This window comes from Balaenoptera physalus, assembly GCF_965194825.1.
Source record: "Balaenoptera physalus genome assembly, chromosome: 1".
Taxonomy (NCBI): domain Eukaryota; kingdom Metazoa; phylum Chordata; class Mammalia; order Artiodactyla; family Balaenopteridae; genus Balaenoptera; species Balaenoptera physalus.
The window spans coordinates 148,629,849-148,650,585 of record NC_138882.1 but is presented as its reverse complement, the minus strand read 5'-3'; the positions used below and the strand labels follow the sequence as shown (position 1 = coordinate 148,650,585).

At 46.0% G+C, this 20,737-nt stretch overlaps 1 protein-coding gene and 1 long non-coding RNA gene across 2 annotated transcripts in view; one reads left to right on the top strand and one right to left on the bottom strand.

Moving 5' to 3' along the window:
* Nucleotides 1-20,737, bottom strand: part of PLPP3 (phospholipid phosphatase 3) — an 85,905-nt gene that overhangs the window by 18,201 nt on the left and 46,967 nt on the right. Inside the window, exons 3-4 of the mRNA XM_082413749.1 lie at nucleotides 8,278-8,558; nucleotides 7,815-7,872 (exon numbers count right to left, since the gene is read on the bottom strand). Coding sequence (XP_082269875.1) covers nucleotides 7,815-7,872; nucleotides 8,278-8,558 — 339 coding nt within the window. The remainder of the gene's footprint in view (nucleotides 1-7,814; nucleotides 7,873-8,277; nucleotides 8,559-20,737) is intronic.
* Nucleotides 8,565-19,716, top strand: LOC309638134. The gene is made up of 2 exons (XR_014251015.1): nucleotides 8,565-12,579; nucleotides 14,545-19,716. It is a non-coding gene; the product is annotated as an uncharacterized lncRNA (long non-coding RNA).

The following is a 20,737-nucleotide window of genomic DNA, read 5'->3' as shown; positions in this document are numbered from 1 at the left end:
AAAAACCTCATTGGGGAATTCCCTGGTGGTCCAGTGGTTAGGACTCCATGCTTCCACTGCTGAGGGTGTGGGTTGGATCCCTGGTCAGGGAACTAAGATCCTTCAAGCCGTGGGGTGCAGCCAAAAAAAAAAAGAAAAAAGAAAAAGAAAAACCTCTTTGAGCCTCAGTTTTCGCCCATGTAAAATAAGTGTAACAACCACTCTTACAGGCTGTAGCACAGATTGGTGCTAAGTGCCTGGCACCATGTACTGCTCAAAAAACAGATGCTTTTATTCTCTAACCATGGTTTTTTTTCCTCTTAATTTGGACCTAATAACCTCAAGGTTTTCTCATTTCCCTCAATTTAAAAATCTGCAGGTCTTCAAAAAATGATTGTTCAAAATCCTCCATCTCTCCCTGCCCCCTCCATGTAGACTTTAGGTCACGGGCCCTGGAGATCAGGGTGGGACAGAGGAAGGGTGGGTTTCCCAACCGGACGAGGCACACATCTCCCCTTCCACTGACTCAGATACTGAAGGCTGGAGCTTAATATAAGAAAAAAGGAGGAACTTGAGGAGGGAGGAAGAGACTTGTCATCAGAATAGCTTCAGAAAGGGAGTGCTCAGGAATAAGAAAGAAGTGAGGGGCCACCTTGGGGGAAAGAATCCCTTCGGGAAGCAGTCAGGCATGGAATGAGTGGGCAGATGGAAGCTGGCTCCCCCAAATCCATCAGTAACTGACACATTTATTGAGAAACGTCTCAAGATCTCAGGGTGGATCCTGGTGTCTGTAGCTGGGGCACAGCAGTAGCAAAGAGAATTTTGGGGTGAGACAGCCCTGATTCCAATCCCAGCTCTACCACTTACTAACTTCTCTAAGCCTCAGTCTCTTTCTCTGTGAAACAGGCAGGACATCTCCCTCTTAGGGTTGCCAGGATCAAATGAGACATCACAGGACCCTGTCTGGCATGAGACAGGGACTCAAGGCACTCTTCCTGGAAATCCATGTCACCCTTTCGCTTTGATAGATGAGATTGACTCAATGACTGTTGATTTCACCAAAACAAGTGAATTACTAAAGAAAGCGATTGCACAATGACCCTTCACCCAAGGACTACTTTTGATTTGAAAAGTCAGCTGAGGGCAACAGGCTTTGAGGTTGATCAAAGGATCTGATAACACCCTCTGCCCCGCCCCAATCTAAGTGCTGAATGGATTGGATTTTGCCAGTTGAAAGCCCAGTTCACAAGAGGCACTCACTCCAGGCCAGAGGCTCGGGCCTCACCAGAATCAGTGAGTACATTCTGGAACACCCTGCTCCCTTGGAAACCTGACCTGGGGATACTATGTGGGTCAGGAGGCTCCATTCATTCCCACTCCACAGGGGCAGGTAACCCTTATTCAGGAGAGGGAGTCAAACCTTGTGGCCCCAAGGATGTAATGCCCCGTCCTAGAGCGAATAGCAAGGAGCCTTTCCCAGAATCAAAACTCCTGCAGGGGCTTCAGCAAAGTCCCAGGCACCCTGAAAAGGGTGGTTAAGAAAGGGGTAAGCACAGCTGGACAAAACCAGAAAGTCTAAATCAGCTTGACCTCTCCTGGGCATCTATCTGCAGCCCTGAGGTCCTGTCCTCTCTGTCTTTAATTCCCCACCTGGGTGAAGGCCTCTGGGTTCAGAGAATCCACTTCCTGTCCATCAGTGCGATGCCACAGAAAGTGCCTGACTTGCAAACAGAGCAACTGGATTTGAATCTTTTCTCTGCTACACACCAGCTGTCTGACCCTGGACAAGGCACTCTGCTTCTCTGGATTTCTGCTTTCCCGTATGTAACATAAGGAGATTTGTTCACTTAAAAAAAAAAAAATGTTGTGAGCATCTATTCTGTTAAAAACTCTGTGAAAGACACAGACATGAATAAAATAAGTTCCTTCACAAAAAAAGAATATAATCTTTCAGTCCCTTTCTGGGACTAAGATTCTTCTTCCAGTTGCTAAAATAAAACTGCTGATTGTAGATACGGAGTTTACAATAGAAAGGTGTATGTCTGTCCCCCCGCCCCCGGCCCCCCGATGTATATGAAAGTCCTCGGCACACAGAACTCACTCCAGAAATGGAGCTCTCTTCTTCCTGGTCTGAGCTTCAAAACTGGGATCCTGTGGAATTCCAACAAAACCTCCTTAGAAAGATCTGGCTGAGTTCAAGCCAGCTCGGGGCTGAACCAGCAAGTCAGACTGGGGTGAGTCTCACTGGTTCTTGCTAAGTCATTTGTGTTTCATTACACAATTTGCATACTGGTGAAACAGGTCTGTACTGTCCTCTGGCTTCATTTCCATTGCTCTTGGGAGCTCTCTGCTAAGAGTGAGAAGGAGGCTTTTGTCCTTCCTCTGTCCCTGCCCTCTTTCTTCCTGGAAGTCTGTCCAGATCGCTGACACCCACGGGAGAAACTTTCTCCCTTCTCCCATCTCCTCCATGGCTCAGGTTCACGTGCCTGGTGACTCTATGTGGTGCAGAACTGGGAAGTTATTCAACTACATTCAGGACAAAGAGGAGTTTTTAGTTGACTTTTCTCCTCCTTTAGAAGGGAATCGGATCTTGTTTTCTGCCACTATCAGGGGGAGAAAAAGAAACTACCGGTTTGCTGAACACTTAGACACCCAGCGAGGTGCTTTAAATTATATCCCCTGCAATTGCTACAACCATCCTGGTAGGCAGACACCATTGTGCCCATTTTACAGATGAAGAGAGCAAGGCCAAAAGAGGCCATGTCACCTGCTCAAGGTAACAATGGGCCATGATTTCCACTGAGTAAGATTTGCCTCTTTTAAGTCCATGTTCTAACCACAAAACCACCTGGCTTCCTTAGGGAATTAGCGCTTTGCATGTCAAGTATTGGTCTTTTGTATTGGACTTCTGTCTCTGGAGAAGCAATCTGAACGGACTATACAGGCGTCATGGACTAAAGGACAACCTGAATGGGACATATGGAACTTCAGGCTCCTCTAATTCACCTGTCACACACTTTTATAGCATGCACATCTCAAACACAGGTGTATAGCTTTTGTAAGAGTTAGAAGAGTCTCTGACCTGATCTTAAGCTCAGGAGAGCCTGTGAACTGACTCAGAGCAGAGTTAATAGTCCTTTCCTCTGGGCTCCAATCCCTCAGTCCACCCCTATCAGAGAATTTAGCCAACTGCTTTGCAACTATTTAAATATTTTTCAGGCTTTCCTCACAAAATGTGAGCTCTTTTGGTGTCCTCAAGTGCTCACACAAGGTCTGGCACAGAACAGGTACTCAGAAACTGCTGGCTGGATGGATGGGTAGATGGATGGATGGATGAGGCAGAGAGTAAGAAGAGGAAAAACATCTGGTGCTGTGGTTTATTCCCTCTTGGAAACAACAATCTTGTTCCCGGCAGGGGTTTCACCAGACACTCCCGGGATCTGTGGGCATGGTCTCGTGGGCATACCAGACCCCACTGCTCCAGGATTCTAAACATGTTGAACAAAAGCTCAATGACTAACAACCAGAGGCCAGAGAACATGGCTATCAGAGCACAGCCACTTCCCTGGTACCCAACAAACCCTCTGACACATCAACAGTTTTCACGGGCACCACAGTGAAGAGTCCAAAGGTAAACAGTTCGGCAAAGAGGCAGCAAAGGCCTTGCCTACATCACACAGGCCCTTTGTGATCTATCAAGTCAGTGATGAGGAGATGAACAAAATTCTGATTGGAATGGAAAAGGAGCACGGCCTGGGAGTGTCAGAAGACGCGGGACTCATCCATCCATTCAGTCGTTCATCAAACGTTCATTGCATACTTAAGTGTCAGACACTGTTTGGGGAAGTGAGAGACAGCAGTGAATCAAGAGACCAAAATCCTCTCCTTCATGAAGCTTATAATTTATCTAGTGGAGATACACAAAGAGTATGTCAGATGGTGAGAAACTGGGGGAAAAAATAAGGCTGCAAAGGGAGTTAGGGAGTATAGGAGGGGGCGTCCAGGGAAAGCTTCTCTGACAAAGTGTCCTGAGGAAGGGGAGGGGCGAGGTGCAGATTCCCAGGAGAGGAGCTCGGTAGTCCAAGAAAGGCCTCGCTCGAACTTGCTGCTGCCTGATCTGAGCTGCAGAAGGAGGAGCTGGGGCTGAGGACCCCCAGGGTCTTCTCAGCTCTCCGTGCACCCTCCACGCCCTCCTTCCTACCAGCCATCAAAGCCCTACTCAACTGAACACCTGCAGATCCCACATCACCATCCTCCTTTCCACCTGTGCACGGGCAGTCCTTCCAAACCTCCCACCATCCCGTGACTACCTTAAGGGAAGCCTTCCCCGGCTTCTGCCCTCCACTCCAGCTTAGCTAGGGTGCCACAATTCTGAGCTTCCATAATAACCTATACACGCCGGTCCCTCCTGTAGCATGGACCAGACTATCGTTACTGTCCTGTTACCTGTTCCCTGTTCCTCTAGACTGAACTCCCCAAGGGCCATGCCCATGCCTTGCCAAGTGCTATATTCCCACCCCTGGCAGGGGCTTGGTGCATAATAGCCACTCACTAAATACATGCTGCATAATGAATGTTGAAAGCATAGGTGAGTTCCTTGAGGGCAGGGCCCAGGTCTGATTCATCTCGTAGCCCCAGGAGGCAGCAGCGTGCCTGGTACAACAGAGGTTAACTCCAGGTGTGCTGTGTGAATTGGTGCCTGGCTCCTGTGTTGCCATTTTATCCAGACAGCCAGGTCATCCTCAGTCCCTGACCGTGGAGGCGCGGGGCCAATCCAGATGTGGTCCTCGGGAGTTCAGACCAGGGCTCAAGGGTAGGCAGCACCGTTTATGTTTATATAGGCTGCGGGATTTCTCTGATTAGAATGTGCATTAATCTCTGACAAGCCTTAACCTCGTCCTTAAGCTTCCATGCCCGGAGATAATTTGGTGTTTGGAGCATGGTTTTTCCAAGCTATCCATTTTACAAATCAAAACCGAATATGCAGCGCCCTCCAAAGCCACGGGAGGCTCTAGATGGTGGCTGGTACTGAAAGGCCCGGTGAAGGGTTGGCTGGTGCTTCTGGTCTGCCACTCTCTGCACTCCATGGGAATCTGCGCAAAACTGTCTCTGAGTGCTTCCCACCTTCTCTTTCAGCACGTAGTCCAAACTGCTTCTAAACGGAACCACAGAGACTGAGAAATCAGAAGACACCTTCTAATTCCACCCTTACATTTGACGGATGGGGAAAGCAGGGCCTAGAGAAGAAAAGTGGCAACAACTCCGCAAAAACAGACACAACTGTCTCCCCTTTGACAGATTAGTATACTGAGGTTCGAAACCTAAGTAATCAACTCCCGGTTCCACACCTAGTAACTGGCATGGCCAGAGTCACTCAGGTCTGCCCAACTCTAAAGGCAAACACTGTCAATGCCATGCCCAGCCGGTTCAAACGGGCTTCTCCCCAAGGCTCCAGAGAAGCTGCGGATCACAGGCTGCCTTCATAAAAGCCCACGGGGCTCTGTGGGAGGCCGAGTGCAGCTCCGGCACTTCCTGCAGCCCAATATAAAAGCCCTGTGGGAGGAGTCTAGGGGCTTCTCTGACGGACTGCAGGATTTCCCACTTCCCCAGACAGGAGGCAACGGTGTTCTTCAAACTTCCTTTAGAAAGCTTTGCAAATTGGACTTTCAAAGAGTTGAGACTTCTGTGTAACATCACATCAAAAGGAGCCCTGGTGAAGGGCACTGTCCTCCTTACTTCTTAGCCCTTACCTTCAGAGGTTGTTTTAAGACAAGATAATCTTAGAGCTAAAAGGAGAGCCCTGTGTTTGCACGTTGCATATGTGGGTGTCTGTGAGTTGTGAATGTGTGTATGTTTGCAAGAGCTCTGAAGAGTGTGTGGTGTGTGCATGGGGGCGTGTGTGTAAAGATATGCTTCAGAGATGAAGGATGAAGGAGGCTCTCTTCTTTCCTCCCTCCCTCCCTCCCTCCCTCCCTTCCTTTCTTCCTTCCTGGAATATAAAGGCACTATAATTTTTTCCTCCCTCAAAGATGCAAATAAACATTCAATCACAATCTACTCCTCACGCATCACCCCCGCAGAGAGCTCTTGCTATAATCAGAGCTTCCAGGAGGTGATGGGCGCTGGGGGTAGGGGGCATCTCATCCATTAAAGCAGATCTGAAGAAAGGCAGGTGCCCTTCAAGCGACATTGAAATTAGGGTTGGAGCTTATATTCTGTAAGTTTATCCTGCAGAGGTTTGTTTGGCTTTATTTTTTGTCGTGCAGCACAATGAAAAGAACATACAACGATGCTGGGGTCATAAGGACCAGCCTTCAAATACCCCTTAGATTCAGGTTTGTTTGTTTGTTTGAAACTGAAAACTGTGTAATCAAAACACATCTCACCAGGTTATTGAGAGAATCCAAAGGTATATCATGAGTGCAACACAGTGCCTGGCACATAGAAGGTACCAGAAACCTGTCAGCACTTTTACTTTACAAAACACTGAAATTATATTTTGTAAAATTGCTTCCAGCCCTGGGTAAAATATAAATGGAACCGGAAACAAAATATTGCTGCTAAACTGTCCTTCCTAAGAGCAAAGCAAAAACTAAAACAACAACAACAAAAAATGAAGAATGGTGGGAAGTGCTCTCCATGAATTTTTAAAATCCACATTTAATGTTTTTAGAGGTTGGGGCCTACCTCTTAGCTCTGTATCCTAGGTAACAGGAAGCCTGGAGGCCTCCAGACTTGGAAAGGATTGGGGGAAAAAACAAAACAAAACAAAAAGACCTCTCTGCTGTTTTTCCAACTCCTAATTATGCTTTTCAAATAAGTTGAAATCAAAATGTTCTTTTTCCAAACAGCTTATGCTCCTCTGAGCTACATCTGACCTTTCAGCGCCTTCTCGCTCTGAACTCCATCAAAGCAGCCAAAAGCAGGAAGTGCTCTGGCACACGGACCTCATTCAAGGGGAAAGGAAAGGCAGTGGGACCATATTTAATTGACAAAGAGAAACAGACCAGCGGCTGTCTGTCTGTGTGGCAGCTGGAGGGGAGCAAGGCGCTTCACCTGCACCATCCTGGCATCTCCAGGAAGCATGGCATGGCAAGGCCAACAGGGGACCTCAGACCATGGCTCTACCACTATTTGAAGGTCCTCCAACACACTACTGGTCCTCTCTGGGCCTTGGTCTCTGGATCTGAGCAATGGGGCCAAGGATTTCCTACTTCACTGTGCTATTATGAGGTCACGTGCGCTCATGGATGCAGAAGGATTCTGTAAAACTCAGAATCGCTCTGTAGTCACATAATGATTTTTAAAGCCCTTCCATCAGTAGAGGGTGGGGGAGGAATGGCACGGAGAACATGACGAGGAATTCAGGCAGAAGGCATGGATCTGAGCGATAGTTCTGGTGTCTACATAAACTTTGGCAGTTTGCTTTAATTCTCTAAGACTTACTTAGTAATCCTTTCCCACCATAGAGATAATATTACTTATAACATAAGGCTTCTGAAAGGATCAACTGAGTTCACAGATTTTCAGAAAACGGTGCTTATTACCATAAAATGTTATACAAGTGTCTTTATCACGTAATCATTCCAAAATGGGTGCTCAATCCTTATCAAGCAGCCATGGTAAATATTATTTTTATTTGAAAAATGGAAAAGTCTGGAAAGCGAAACAACTTCTGCTAACTCAGTGGCAGGGCTCAGAATAGAAGCTAATGCTTCTATCTAACCTCTTTTTCAAAGATGTCTCAGTGAAGTCTGTCCCTAACGATTCTGATGGCTCTTTGCACAGACAGGATTTAAGCTGGGGCTGGACTCCACTGGAATCAGAGTACTTACCACCAAATACAGCATGGTGTACATGGAGAAGGAGGCGTGGCCAGAGAAGAAGGACCTCCTGGAAGAGCAAGAGAGGGCAGCGTAAGGGCCGTATTCATATCCCCGATACACGTCTGTCCACCTTCCCTCCCTAGACTGTGACCCCGAGAGCAGCACTGCCTTGTTCATTTCTGCCTCCTTGGTAGTGGCTTGCCTGGAACCCAGCAGGCACCCATGAATGTGTGAATAAACGAAGCAAAGAAAGAGTGAAGGAAGGAAAGGACTTAGCGATGCTCTACCGTAACTGTTTATTTACTATCTGTCTCAGTCAACTGACTGTGAGTTCCTGAAGAATGTGGTCTCTGCTTTACTCATCCATCTAAACCGGGGCCCAGCTCTGAACTTGGTACCCTACTAAGTAGGTGCTCACTGAACTGCCTACAGCAGAGGCATGGACACAGTGCCACGGGAGGTGGGGCCTCACCTGGCTTCCTGGACTTTGCTGTCGTCGCCTCTGCATTTGTAGTTTTGAATGTAGCCCTCGGAGCAGTTGATTTGACTGAAGTCAGGGTTGCAGACGCTCAAGAAGTGAGGACGCAGGCGCCCTATGGAGACTTTGGCAATGTCTGTGAAGGACTGGCTGATGGCACAGCCGAAGAGGAAGCAGCCCACTTGCTTATAGAGGGCTGCCACATAGGGATTCTGAATCGTGGACCGGGACTTCTCCTTCAGGTAATAGATGCGGTAGAATTCCCCTGTGATGATCTGAAAGACAATGGATGGGGGGTTAGGCAGTATCAAGACCCATCAACGAAAGTGAGGCTGTAAAGGATATTTACTGACATAAGAGGTACTCAGTACGTAACTGCAAGTTATAATCTAGAAAATCCCCATTTTCTATTTAAGAAGTATACAGACATAAATATGCATAGGAGAGAAGATTAATGTGCTAACACAGTCATTTTTTCCTTTTTTTAAAAAGTTCTACATGGCCATATAGTACTTTTGTAACAAGAAAAATATGCAATCGAATATATTTATATGTAAATATATAATATACAAAAATACATAATATATACAAATATATGATACACACACACGCGTATATTTAAAAACAAAGAGAGAGACAAATAATGACTTAGCTATTGAAGAATCAAGGTCATGGTCTGAGGGCGTAAGCAAATTTCCAGATTCTGGGATTTGGGATAAAGGATCACCAACAATGATCTAACTTTACACCGGGCCTCAGTCTGTGCCATGTTGAGCCACGGCCGAGGTTTCTGTGGGAAAGGGCGAATGCCCCCAGACCCAGTCCTGGGTTTGAATCCAGGCTCTGCCACCTACCTGGCGTCCTTCCGAAATAACTTACATCTCTGCAGAGTTACTGCCGGAAATATGGTAACATGGATGGGAAATGCCCTGGGTCATAGAAAGTGATTCTTTCATTTTACTCTTTAGAAGTAGCGCATGATGAAAAGAACACTGGCCTACCAACCAAGAAACGTTTATACAAGGCACTTCAGAGTTTGTGAATGCCCAAGGCCACCTTCATTGTCTCCTCCATCCTGAAGGGCAGTGAGCAAGTCTGGGTTTTCATACCCTTCCTCCATCCCACTGTGCCCACTCCTTAATGCTTAGGGGCGATTTATCACTACTTTAAAAAGAAAAAAAAGGGGCCACCAACTATTGATTACCTATTGCATACCAGTATTTATTTTTTATATACTTTATTTTATGAACTCCTCAGGACCACCAGGGGGTGGACTGAGGCTGGGGGAGGGAAGGCACCTTAACCAAAACTGTCGGGTTTCACATTAAGAATGCGGGGTGGGCAGCTGACTCAAACTCCTATGCTGCCTGCACAGCCGAGGACCAGTTCTGCGCTGGTGATGCACCACCACACAGCCCGCTGCCCTCGTCTTAACTCCGCAGCACAGCCCTGGCCACTTCCTGGATGCAACCAGGGTCCAGGGACAGCGACGTTCAACTCTCCACTCACCACAAAGTCCCCTTCACACTTCCTCCCAGGGAAGGCTGATGAGCCACACTTGCCCTTTCAGGGAACAGAGAGCATGTCCGCGACCACAAGGGAAGCAACAGACTGACACATCCGGGCAGCCCTTCTCAGAGTGTCCCGTCATTCTTTTACAGCTGGGGAAGGCGTCGAGGCTAGGGATCTGACCCAAGTCCAAGTCTCGGGGGAGGATGGCCATGAAATGCCAGCTGGGCCCAGGGGCGAGCAGGTGCAGTCATGAGAGCAGCTTCCAGCACCGCTAACATTTACACAGTGATTCTGTGTTTATAAATACTTGATATTTCTAAGTGCTACCCTTTGGTTTCCTAGATCATATTGAGTTTCCTAGATCATATTGCGTTTCCTAGATCATATGACTCTATATTAGAGAGAGATGATCGAAGGCCAGTCCGGTCTGGCATCCTGGCTTAGCCATTCCCTGGGAGAACAGGGCGATCAGCTGAATGAACAGATGAATGAAAGGGAGCAGGACGGTGGTCCTCAGAGTTGTTTTATTGCAAAATTGGAAATGTCCTCTAAACATTACTAAGAGTCCTTTGACAACATGCTGCAGAGATTAAAATCTGAGAAGCCTAGCCGGTCATAAATGAAAGGCTCCATTATATATGGAAGAAACTGAGGTCCAAACTTAACTCACATCTAAAGATTAGACCCAGGTGTTCTAACTCTCCACCCAGCATTCTTTCCTACCATTCATGGTCTAATTCCCCTTTTGAACCTGTTTATACTTTTACCCTATGTAACCTTACAGGCTAACACATTGCAGATGTTTGTTACCACCATCATGTTCTCTCTTTCTTATTCTTCTTTATTTATAAATCATGCCCACGTGACGTGAGACATAGGGGGGAAAAGCACTAAACTAGGAGTCAAGGGGCCAGGGCTCGAGTCCCTACTCACTGAGTGACTTGGGATAAGTTAGTTTCTCCATTTGCAAAATGAGGGCGCTAGACTCCGTGATTCATTCCTTCATAACTGCAATGACATTTATTCCCAGCTCTCCTGTGCCACCTCCACCATAGCTTCCCAACCAAACAAAGGTAATAAGCAGTAGCAGAGGAACGGTACTTCCTCGGAGATGACACCACAGGCAAGGAGCAGAACCAAAGCCCCATGAATGATCCCTGCCCTTGGATTGCTCCTGAGTTCCTTGAACCATCCACTGCCACAGATTAAGAAACTGTTTCTAAATTGGCATGGCCTGAGCGTGATTTCCTATCTGATGCTGAAAAAGAACATGAGGGTTCCCATTGCATATCAGCGTCTCTTACATCATTTTATTGATGAATCTCAGGGGAGTCACCTCCCTGCGTCAGTCGTCTTAGGGAGAAAGGGTTTGATTACACCTCAAGGACTGTTTTCAGCTCTAACATCCCTTCATTCTAAAACTTCAGTTTTCAGTGCCACAGTCTTGCAAATAGCAAGTTGCTAATTAAAATGCTTCCTCCTTTCATGGGAAGATAAAAAAGAGAATATTTGATGGCCCCTCAAATTCCCAATAACAACCCTAATAATATTAGCAATCTTTTATGGTTCTTTAGCAACTTACACTTTCATTTAATCTGCAACCTGTGAAGACAATATACCCAGTTTACAGGTGGGAATACTAAGGCACTGAGAAATGGTGACTTATCTGAAGGATGTGAGGCTAGTAAGCTTACAGTGTTAAGAACAAAGCCCAGATATTCTGACTCTCAAGTTCAAAGACCCACAGAAGAAATACGTCGAGATCATTTTATTATTTCTATTGTTATTAAAAACAATTTCCACTGTAGAATGGCAACCGCGTATTTTTGAGGACAGGACCAGGCTGAAGCCATTTAGCAGACACATGACTCCAGGACCACATGGCTTCTGGGGCAGCCCTGACAGATCTTGGAGTTAATGAGCAACAAATTATGTATTTTCTCCATCCCCTTGTACAGAAGGGTCGGGGAGTCGACAATACAGCCATAAATCATCATTATGAACCAGCCGGGTTTGGCTTCTTGTAATCCTAACCCTTAAAAGACCATTTAATGAAATTCGGGCTGCCCAAATACCTCACTTCTGCAGAAGAGGCGAGGGCTTAAATTGTTCTCCAACACGTTACACACGTAACTCTGGAGTTCCAGATTTACTGCTTTCGGACTTTATTCATTACTCACAATGTTTTTATTCCCGGGTAATAAAATAAGCTCTTCCCTCCCCCTCCCTCTCCCCCCTGCAAAGGCTCTGTCCCCACTCCCATACTCCGGCCCCTGGAGCCCTCATTTCTGCTTTAGTCAGCAAGGTTGTGATATGTAAATTTCACGGCTGAGAAAAATGCCTTCAATGTTGATCCCTTTCTGAAACAGCAAGCAACAGATTCTGGGCGTGATGGCAGGCTGCCAGCGAGCAGAGAAGAATTCTCCCCTACCTGCCTTTTAAAGCACTTGGCACGGAATCTGGAAACTAATAAAGTGGGAAAGCATTGCAATTAAGCTACGAGGGGAGAGAAAGGGATCAGTCAATCAGTCCTTGCCCGAGAATGGCCGCAGTCTGGAGGGAGGGAGTCTCCAACTCTCAGACAGCTCCTCTTCCTGTCTTTTCTGGTGTACAAGAGCTCAACTGGCCACATATTCACAAATATCGAACTGTTCCGGAGGGGAAATTTGGAAAAACATTAGGAGAGACATTTTGGAAAGAAGAGAGCACATGGTGGTGAAAGAAGCACTGACTTCGGAGCCAGAAAAACCTTGGTCTGAATCCCATCTCTTACCTTGGACCTAGGTAAGTGACTTCACCTCTCTGGGCTTAGGTCTGCTTGTCTAAGAGTAATATCTTGCCATGTACACACTACTATATTTAAAATAGATAACCAACAAGGACCTACTGTACAGCACAGGGAACTCTGCTCAATATTCTGTAATAACCTAAATGGGAAAAGAATTTGAAAAAGAATAGATACATGTATATAAATAAATGAATCACTTTGCTGTACACCTAAAACTAACACAACATTGTTAATCAACTGTGCTCCAATATAAAATAAAAAATTTTTTTTAAAAAGCTCAAAAAAAAAAAAAAGAGTAATGTCTACCTGGCAGGATTGCCAGGGGATTCAAGAAGGTGGTATATCAAATGCTTAGCACCTAGCAGAAGAGCCATGCAAACAGTTTTTTTTTTCTGCCCTTGGAAAAAGAGAAACAAAAAATTAACACAGGCATACCTCATTTTATTGTGCTTTGCAGATTTTGTGGGGGTTTTTTGGTTGTTTGTTTTGTTTTGTTTTGTTTTACAAACTGAAGGTTTGTGGCAGCCCTGCGTTAAGCAAGTCTATCGGCACCATTTTTCCAACAGCATTTGCTCAATTCATGTCTCTGTGTATTACATTTTGGTGATACTCGTAATATTTCCAATTTTTTCATTATTATTATATTTGTTATTGTGATCTGTGATCAGTGGTCTTTACTGTTACCATTGCAAAAAGCTTATGATTCCTGCAAGCCTCAGATGATTGTCAGCATTTTTTTAGCAATAGAGTGCTTTTTAACTCAGGCATATACATTGATTTTTAGACATAATACGATTGCACACTTAATAGACTACGGCTTAGTGTACACATAACTTCTACATGCACTGGGGAAACAAAATTTCGTGTGACTTGCTTTGTTGCGATATTCGCTTTATTGCGATGATCTGCAACCGAACCTGCAATATCTCCAGGAAATGCCTGTACTTTTATACAAGTACATCTTTTCCAAGATAGTTCTAAGAGCTCCTTGGAAAGGAACATTCCACACTAAAGAATGTGGAAGTACCACCCCACCAGGGTAGAACCAGAAAATATGGGTATGGAGATGTTGGTTTTGACCATTTTATCTAGGACGTCTTTTTCAGGGGAACAAAGCAGAAGGGAAGTCTAAATCCCAGGCAGTGAGGGCTATTTACAACAGTCCACTCTATAGATTTTCCCAAGAAAAGACTTTTGCACACAGTGTCCCAACAATCCGTCTTTCAGAGCCTGAGAACTCATCTTCTTCCCCTGCTGAGTTCGAAGGACAAACTTCCCTATATTCTGATCTGCTTGAATGATAACATCTGCATAGCCTGTTACGGCTTGCAAAACATTTCCCTATCCACTGTGTTATCTGCTTCTCACAACACCCTATGGATACTAAATTATTATCCATACTTTGTGAGTATGAGTAAGGCCAGAGAGGTCATTGAATCACCCTCAGGTACAAGGCAATGGGCAGGGGCAGGGCTGTCGCTGCAGCCTGGGCCTCCCGTGTTCTGTCCAATGGTGTCAAGCTAGCTTTCTCTTAGAAGCCCTACCAGGTGGTGGCAGGATGGATGTCTCCAGGGAGACAGACGTTCCCTGAGCACCTGGGAAGGTCACATAACCCTATCAGGCACCTGCACATCTAGATCTCTGCCAGCCACAGAGCACCAAGCTTCCCCTTCACATCTCAGCTCTGTGGATTAATGAACTTCTCTCAGCCCAGAAGAGATTCATTCATTCAACAATCATTAAATGATGGAGAATAATGGAGGATCCTTTTCTTCACATTATATCTCAGTCCCAAGGGAAAGGGAAAATGTAACGTATCTGGGTCCTCCTTCTAAGGATGGAGATAAATGTAGCTGTGTTTTCTTTGGGCTGAATGCTCCATCTACTACAATGAAATGCAGTATCTTTAGTGACGAGAAATAACTGATGAGAAATTTAATATCCCATTCTTCTCCCACTAGGTTGTCTTCAACCTCTTGGCAGGAGATCAGCGCCTGACAGATCGGGAAAGGCAATGGGAACCTAAATCTGTCCAAGGCCACCAGTGGAGTTTCTGGGCTTTATGGGTAGGTCAAAACTCCAATATCTAGAATAATGGACAGCAAAGAAGCCAGAGAGAGGTCACCATAGAAGCTATTTATGGTTGAAATCAGTAGTGGCTGCCCTAAGCCCGCAAGCTTTACAAAGAAGGCAGTTTGAAGCATGAAGCATCGTATTTTCCAAAGTCAGGGACTCACAGCCATGTGTCTCCTAGATGACCAGCTCTGCCTATCCATGCAAGAGTCTCCCGACTGTTCTCTCTGTAGCATTGCCTATTGCCTACCTCTGGTTCCTTTTGACCTTGAATTTCCTAAGGTTCTTAACATCACCACTGTGCTTTTCTTCCTATTTCTCAAACACCTTTCTTCTTCCAGTGGCTCCACTTTTGGGTTCTACCAGATAAAGGTAGGTCTTCCTAGGGTTGTATCCTTGCCTTTTCACTGTGATCTCAGCTGCTCCAATAGCTTCAAGGATTACCTCTGTGAAGATGACCTTCAGAAGGGCATCTGTCTCTCTCTAGTTCCAGCTTACCATTTACCCCTATCAATCTTGTTCCAATTTTCTGCAAAATCATCCAAGTAGTTAGTTATCAAACTGATGTTTTCAGCATGTCAACCTGACCAAGTCACACTCATTCCAACTTCTGTCCCAAACCTCACTTCTCTTCCCTTCATTTCTACTCAAGATGCCACCAAACATAGAACTGCAAGGACAGGAAATCTTAGACCCCTCTGTCTCCTTTACCCCACTGTCATCAAATTCTGTTCATCTCACGTTTGCCAGGTGTCTCACATCCATTCTTGTCTCTCTCTTCCCCTTGTATTACCACCACTGTGGTTCAGGCCTCATCCTTAACCTTGGTTGGAAAATTGGCCCAGTAGGCTGAAAATACTTTCATCCATCTCTAGGAAATTAATTGGAGTAAAAACTCCTCAGCACTCAAGGAGTTTCACAGTCTTGCAGTTATCTCTTCCTACCTTATCTTTGTCTACTCCCTTACACTCTATTTCTCCAGCCAAACGGGTCCGGTTTGACTATTCTTGAAAACACCCTATTGTTTCAGTCATGGTGAAGCCATCCCCTCTGCCTGGATTATCAGGATCTCTGATGAAAGTCTCACCTCTGCTTCAGAGTAGAGCTCAAGTGCCGACTAGTGCACTGGGTTAGAGTTTGGGCTCTTTTACTCAAGAGTCTTGGACAACTGAGCTCTATGGCTCTCAGCCCACTTATGTGTACAAAGGGGAATGATATGATGACAGTAGCAAGAGCTCAAGGGTTGTTGTGATATTAAATGGGACAAGTGCTCCATGAAGGATGATGATGATGAAGCCTTCACCAATGAAAACAACCTTCAGTGATCTTCCTCTCAACTCCCATAGCACTTTATTTACACCTGAGACCATCTATAGCATTTGGCCTGTTTTGTCCTTGAAGCTCTCACCTCTCTGGGGCCCACCACCCTGCACGGCCCTGACTCTCTTCTAGTTCTCAGACCAATTCTTTAGTCTCCTTGAGGATCTAATGGTACAGTCAGTCTTGTGCTTGCCCTGCTTCCCCTTTATACCATAAGCTCCAAGGACAGTATCTATGTCTTGTCTATCAGCTTCTAGGCCAAGAGGAAGCCTAGAAGCTTCCTGCTTGTTCTAAGGAAGGTCTCACCCAGAGATGCTGTACAAACCACTTGCTACAAAACACCATCCCACACTGTCAGTCTCGGGCAGTCATCTGCCCGGTGGTCTAGATGTTTCGTCTTCCTCTATACACTGAGCTCTCTACACCAGGAACTAAAGATTTTCTAGCTCACTAAATAAAGAACACTCTGCATAGCCCCTGGCACAGAGGTGGTCTTCAACGTCAGTTCACGCGCTCGGCTCTGAAGCCAGACAGACCTGGGTTTTCATTCCTGCTCCCCATTCATTAAGCAGAGTAACCTCACACCGGCCACATCCCCCTTGTAAGCCTCAGGACCTTCCCTCATTTGTAAAATGGGGTAAATAATACCTACCCCCTGTAGCTGTTGAAGAGGATTTAAGATAAGGCATATTAGTTTCAGGCCCACTAGATAGTTCATCAATGGTATCCGACCCTCTACCCCATCCCCTAACACTGGCTCACGCAAACAGATTTCCCAGCCTCCTAAGCATTATCACTTAAAGTGGAGAATATCATCACCTTCATATTAGATACATATTCCAAATAAACTTGAACCCTTAAGAGTCATAGTAACTAAGGAAGAATTTCTGCAGAGTGTGGGGCGTGGAGGGGAAAGGGAGAAACCTAAATCCTAATCTCAATGCCTGTGTTTGTTACATTGCAAATAGGGCCCCTCCCCCCACCTCACCCCCAGGGGTAAGAAGGTCTCAGAAGAGCTCTGTAGCTGTCTGATCCAGGATGACACAGTTGAAGGATTAACACGGCCACTCTCTGTTGGTGGTCTTGGTAATTGCACAGATGTAGTGGATTGTAAACTGGGGAACTGGGTCTCCCACCAAGGCACCACTGGGCCAGCTCGACTTCATGTTTTTCAGAGTTGAAGACTCGGCTAACCTTTAATGAGGAAGCAATCTTGGGGAACCTTGTTTTCTTGGCAGTGCTCTCTCAGATAAAGGGAGATGGGGGGGTGGGGAGGAAGTAATGAAGTCCAGATGTGGGCAAACTGAAGCCTGATCCTGAATAAACAAGTCTCGGAGCTATAAGCTCTTCTTCTTGTCTCTCCAGCTAGAAATGTGCATGTGGTAGAGAGCAGGCCCCCATGTGCATCAGGGACCATAGTGAAGATTTTAGGGAGATAAACAGGACACTTGTCCCTGCTTCCTAGGTCCTCTGACATCTTTTGGCCTAATGCTTGTGAGTTTCTGCCCAAAATGCATGACCTTCTCTGTGATTTTCACAAACATATATATTGAGCACCCAAGTCTGTGCCTTGCACTAGCAATACAAAATCAAATCAGACCGGTCCCTACCGTGATGCAGCTAGCAGGATAACGAGGACATAGACAATCAAACAGACATGACAGTTCAACACAGTGACTGCAACGATAGCGGTGGGCCCGGGGACCTCTGGGACCTCTGGAAGGTGGGGGGAGGAGGCAGCCAAGGGATGCTTCCTGGAGAAGAGGTGATATTTGCTTGGTGTTTATTTAGTACTTACCATGTGCAGGAGGAAAAGACCTGATCTCTGCCTTGCAGGAACCTATTATCTAGCTGGGGAGACAAGATGTGGACACATTACAAGGCGATGTGTATTGAAGGTGCTATTTGTCTGCTTGAGATGGGGCAGCTTCTGGCAGTTTAGTGACAAGAGACAACACACAGATTGTTGGGCTGAGGTTCAACACTGCATCCCCAGCACCTGCCACGCCCTGGGGGCTTGATAAGTAATTGTGGAAGGGGAGGCAGCCTTTAGAAGGCAGTAGTGGTGTCATTATTTTTTTAAAAAGCCTTGCCTTAGAATCCGGAAGACTACTGGTCTGGCCCTGCCACTCATTAGTTATGGGAAGGTCACTTCATATCTTGATTCCCAGTTGCCTTAGCTGTACCAATCTACCCCCTAGAATCACTACCAAGTACAAGTAAAAGAATATGCATACGAAGGCTACTTTGTATGCACAGTACAAAGGCTACAGTACGACACTACAGAAAAGAAAAGGCTGATTCTCACTGATGACACACATAATGTCACTTGATTTGACTCCCAGAACTAACCTATGGAGTTGGTGAACTATTGTCACCAATTTACAGTAAAGGAAGGTATAGCTCTTTTCCAAAGGGGTCAATGGATTGCTCGAAGTTGAAGGACAAGTCACAGAATGGATAAACTCAGAAGTTAGGCCATGAACCTCAATCAGATGATGCCAAAGCCTGAGCTTTTTCTCTAGTCAGGAATATCATGACAGAGGTCAAAATCAATGGGATCTGAGGAAAAGTAGTGTTTTTACGGCCAGAGGGAGAAGGGGATTCACTTGTGATTCATCATGCTTCAATTCCTAGATATTACGAATCTTTATTAAACCCCTTTCAGGGTCTGACCAAGGCAAGCACTGAGCTCATGTTTATTTAAAAAGAATACTAAGCATTTTTCCATATTAAGATCTTTGCCCATAATTCTCTTCACAGCGCGGTACAAGGCAAATCGAGAGAAGACTAGATAGGAGATATGTACTGCTTTTGCTCCTAATCTCACTGCTGCTAGAGTCATTAAACCCTTACAAGGCAGGGATAGGAACCACTGCCTTGTGGATTTGGAAGGAATTCCTATTATGCTATAATTCCAGAATCTGCGCTACATCTGAAAAAGAGGTCAAAATGACTAGATTTTTCCACATCTCCTGCCATAGAAAGGTGTCTGCTTTCTCTATAACTTCTGATATGTGCATCTCTAAACCACACTCTAAACCCCACTGGCATGCGATTCCTTTGTTGTGGGGACTCTTCAGACTGGAACAAGGGCATCCAAATCAGAAAAGGCTTCTCTTGTTTTTTTAAACAAACCTGACATTCGGTGGGAGGAGACCGGGGCAGAAAGTAGCAGGATGATTAGATTTCCAGCTCTGGGTCCCCCTCCACCCTCCCTGACTGTCATTCACGCCCTCTGATCAGAAGCAGATTCTGGACGGGGCCAGCCAGGCTCTCTGGCCAGTCACAGTGGGAGAGAGGGGTTGCTGTTGCTGCTGAATTCAAGTCGTATAGCTTTTCCAGAATTGAGAATATATATTAATGGGAATTAGTCACTTTTCCTCCGAGGTCTTTGCTTTTCCTTTTTTCCCCTGAGTGCTCCGGTCCTTAATGGCAGGTGAGTGGGCAAGCAGACCTCATTAGGAGCCCACCTCTCACACATGCCTCCAGCTGAAAGGCAGGGGCAGCTGGATCAGGAGGTAAAAGTTTTCTTGCAAAGAGCACTGGAACAAGAGTCAAGAGACCCGGTTTCTGACGAATAAACTACAAGGAAAGAGCGGGAGATGTGACGAGTCCGAAGGCTGGAGGTCCTTTCCTGATGCTACTTATACCGGGTATAAGGTCTTGGCTAAGTCACTTCACGACTTTGTGACTGTTTACTCATTTACAATAAAGATAGTGACCATTTACCTACTATACTGCTTGTGTCGGGCCCTAAGTTACTTTCCATACTTTAGCTCATTTATTTCTGAAAACCTTCATAAGTAGACACAGAATGTCCATTTCACAGATGAGCCCACTCAAGCGCAGTGAGGTTCATTCATTTGCTACACGTTCCATAGCAGAGGAGCTCAGGGATGAACCAGCGCTTATGACTTTAACCCCATGAGAAACTGAGACACCAGAAAACCTCGTGTCAGGGTGGCGGGGTTTCTACGAGGGCAAAAGGCTTGAACGCGGTCTCAGGTTTCCATGGCACAACAGTAGCCCCTGACAAAGGACACCAATTATTGCCGCATTTGCTTGGCTGGCCTTTTTCCGAACCAGAGGGAAGCCCCACCAAACGGATTTTGCTAACCCTGTGTGGGAGAAGGAAGCATCGCTGCCGCCCATCCTATATAACCAAGGCCACAGCACATGACCATTTCCAGGAAACCTGGGAGGTCAGGGAGCATTTTAATTAAAACATCCACGTGACACGAGGAGAGAGGCCAGCCACAACTAAGCTCTTCAAAGCAGATTTTTCTTAGAAACACTAGCATCTCGTGAGGAAGAAGGGGCTCTTGGCAAACAGCAGGGAAAGAGCTGCTGACCAGGAATTTTGCTTGAGGAAGGAAGGATGGACCTCAAAGAGGCTACTTGAGCACCCTGGGTCCACCCAGCCCACTGCAGCCAAGCATGTGCCCACGAAAGGGATGGCATTTGATTCCCACAGCAATCCCCAGGAGTGAAGTCAAACAGCACTCTCATTTTACAGACGAGGAAAATGAGGCCTAGAAGAACCAGGGATTCACCTAATTCACGTAGCCAGTGGGGCCCCAGGCCTCTGAAGAGTGTCTCTCTCCACGGCGCCACGTCTAGGAGCAGCCCACTAGGCAAGCCACTGATAATCGCACGTAAAGAGTACGAAGATCACAGAACAACCCAGACACTGTGCTATTCTTATCTCAACCCCTCCCGGGTTAGAGTCGGCTTCTAAAAGCATTCAATTAACTGAGC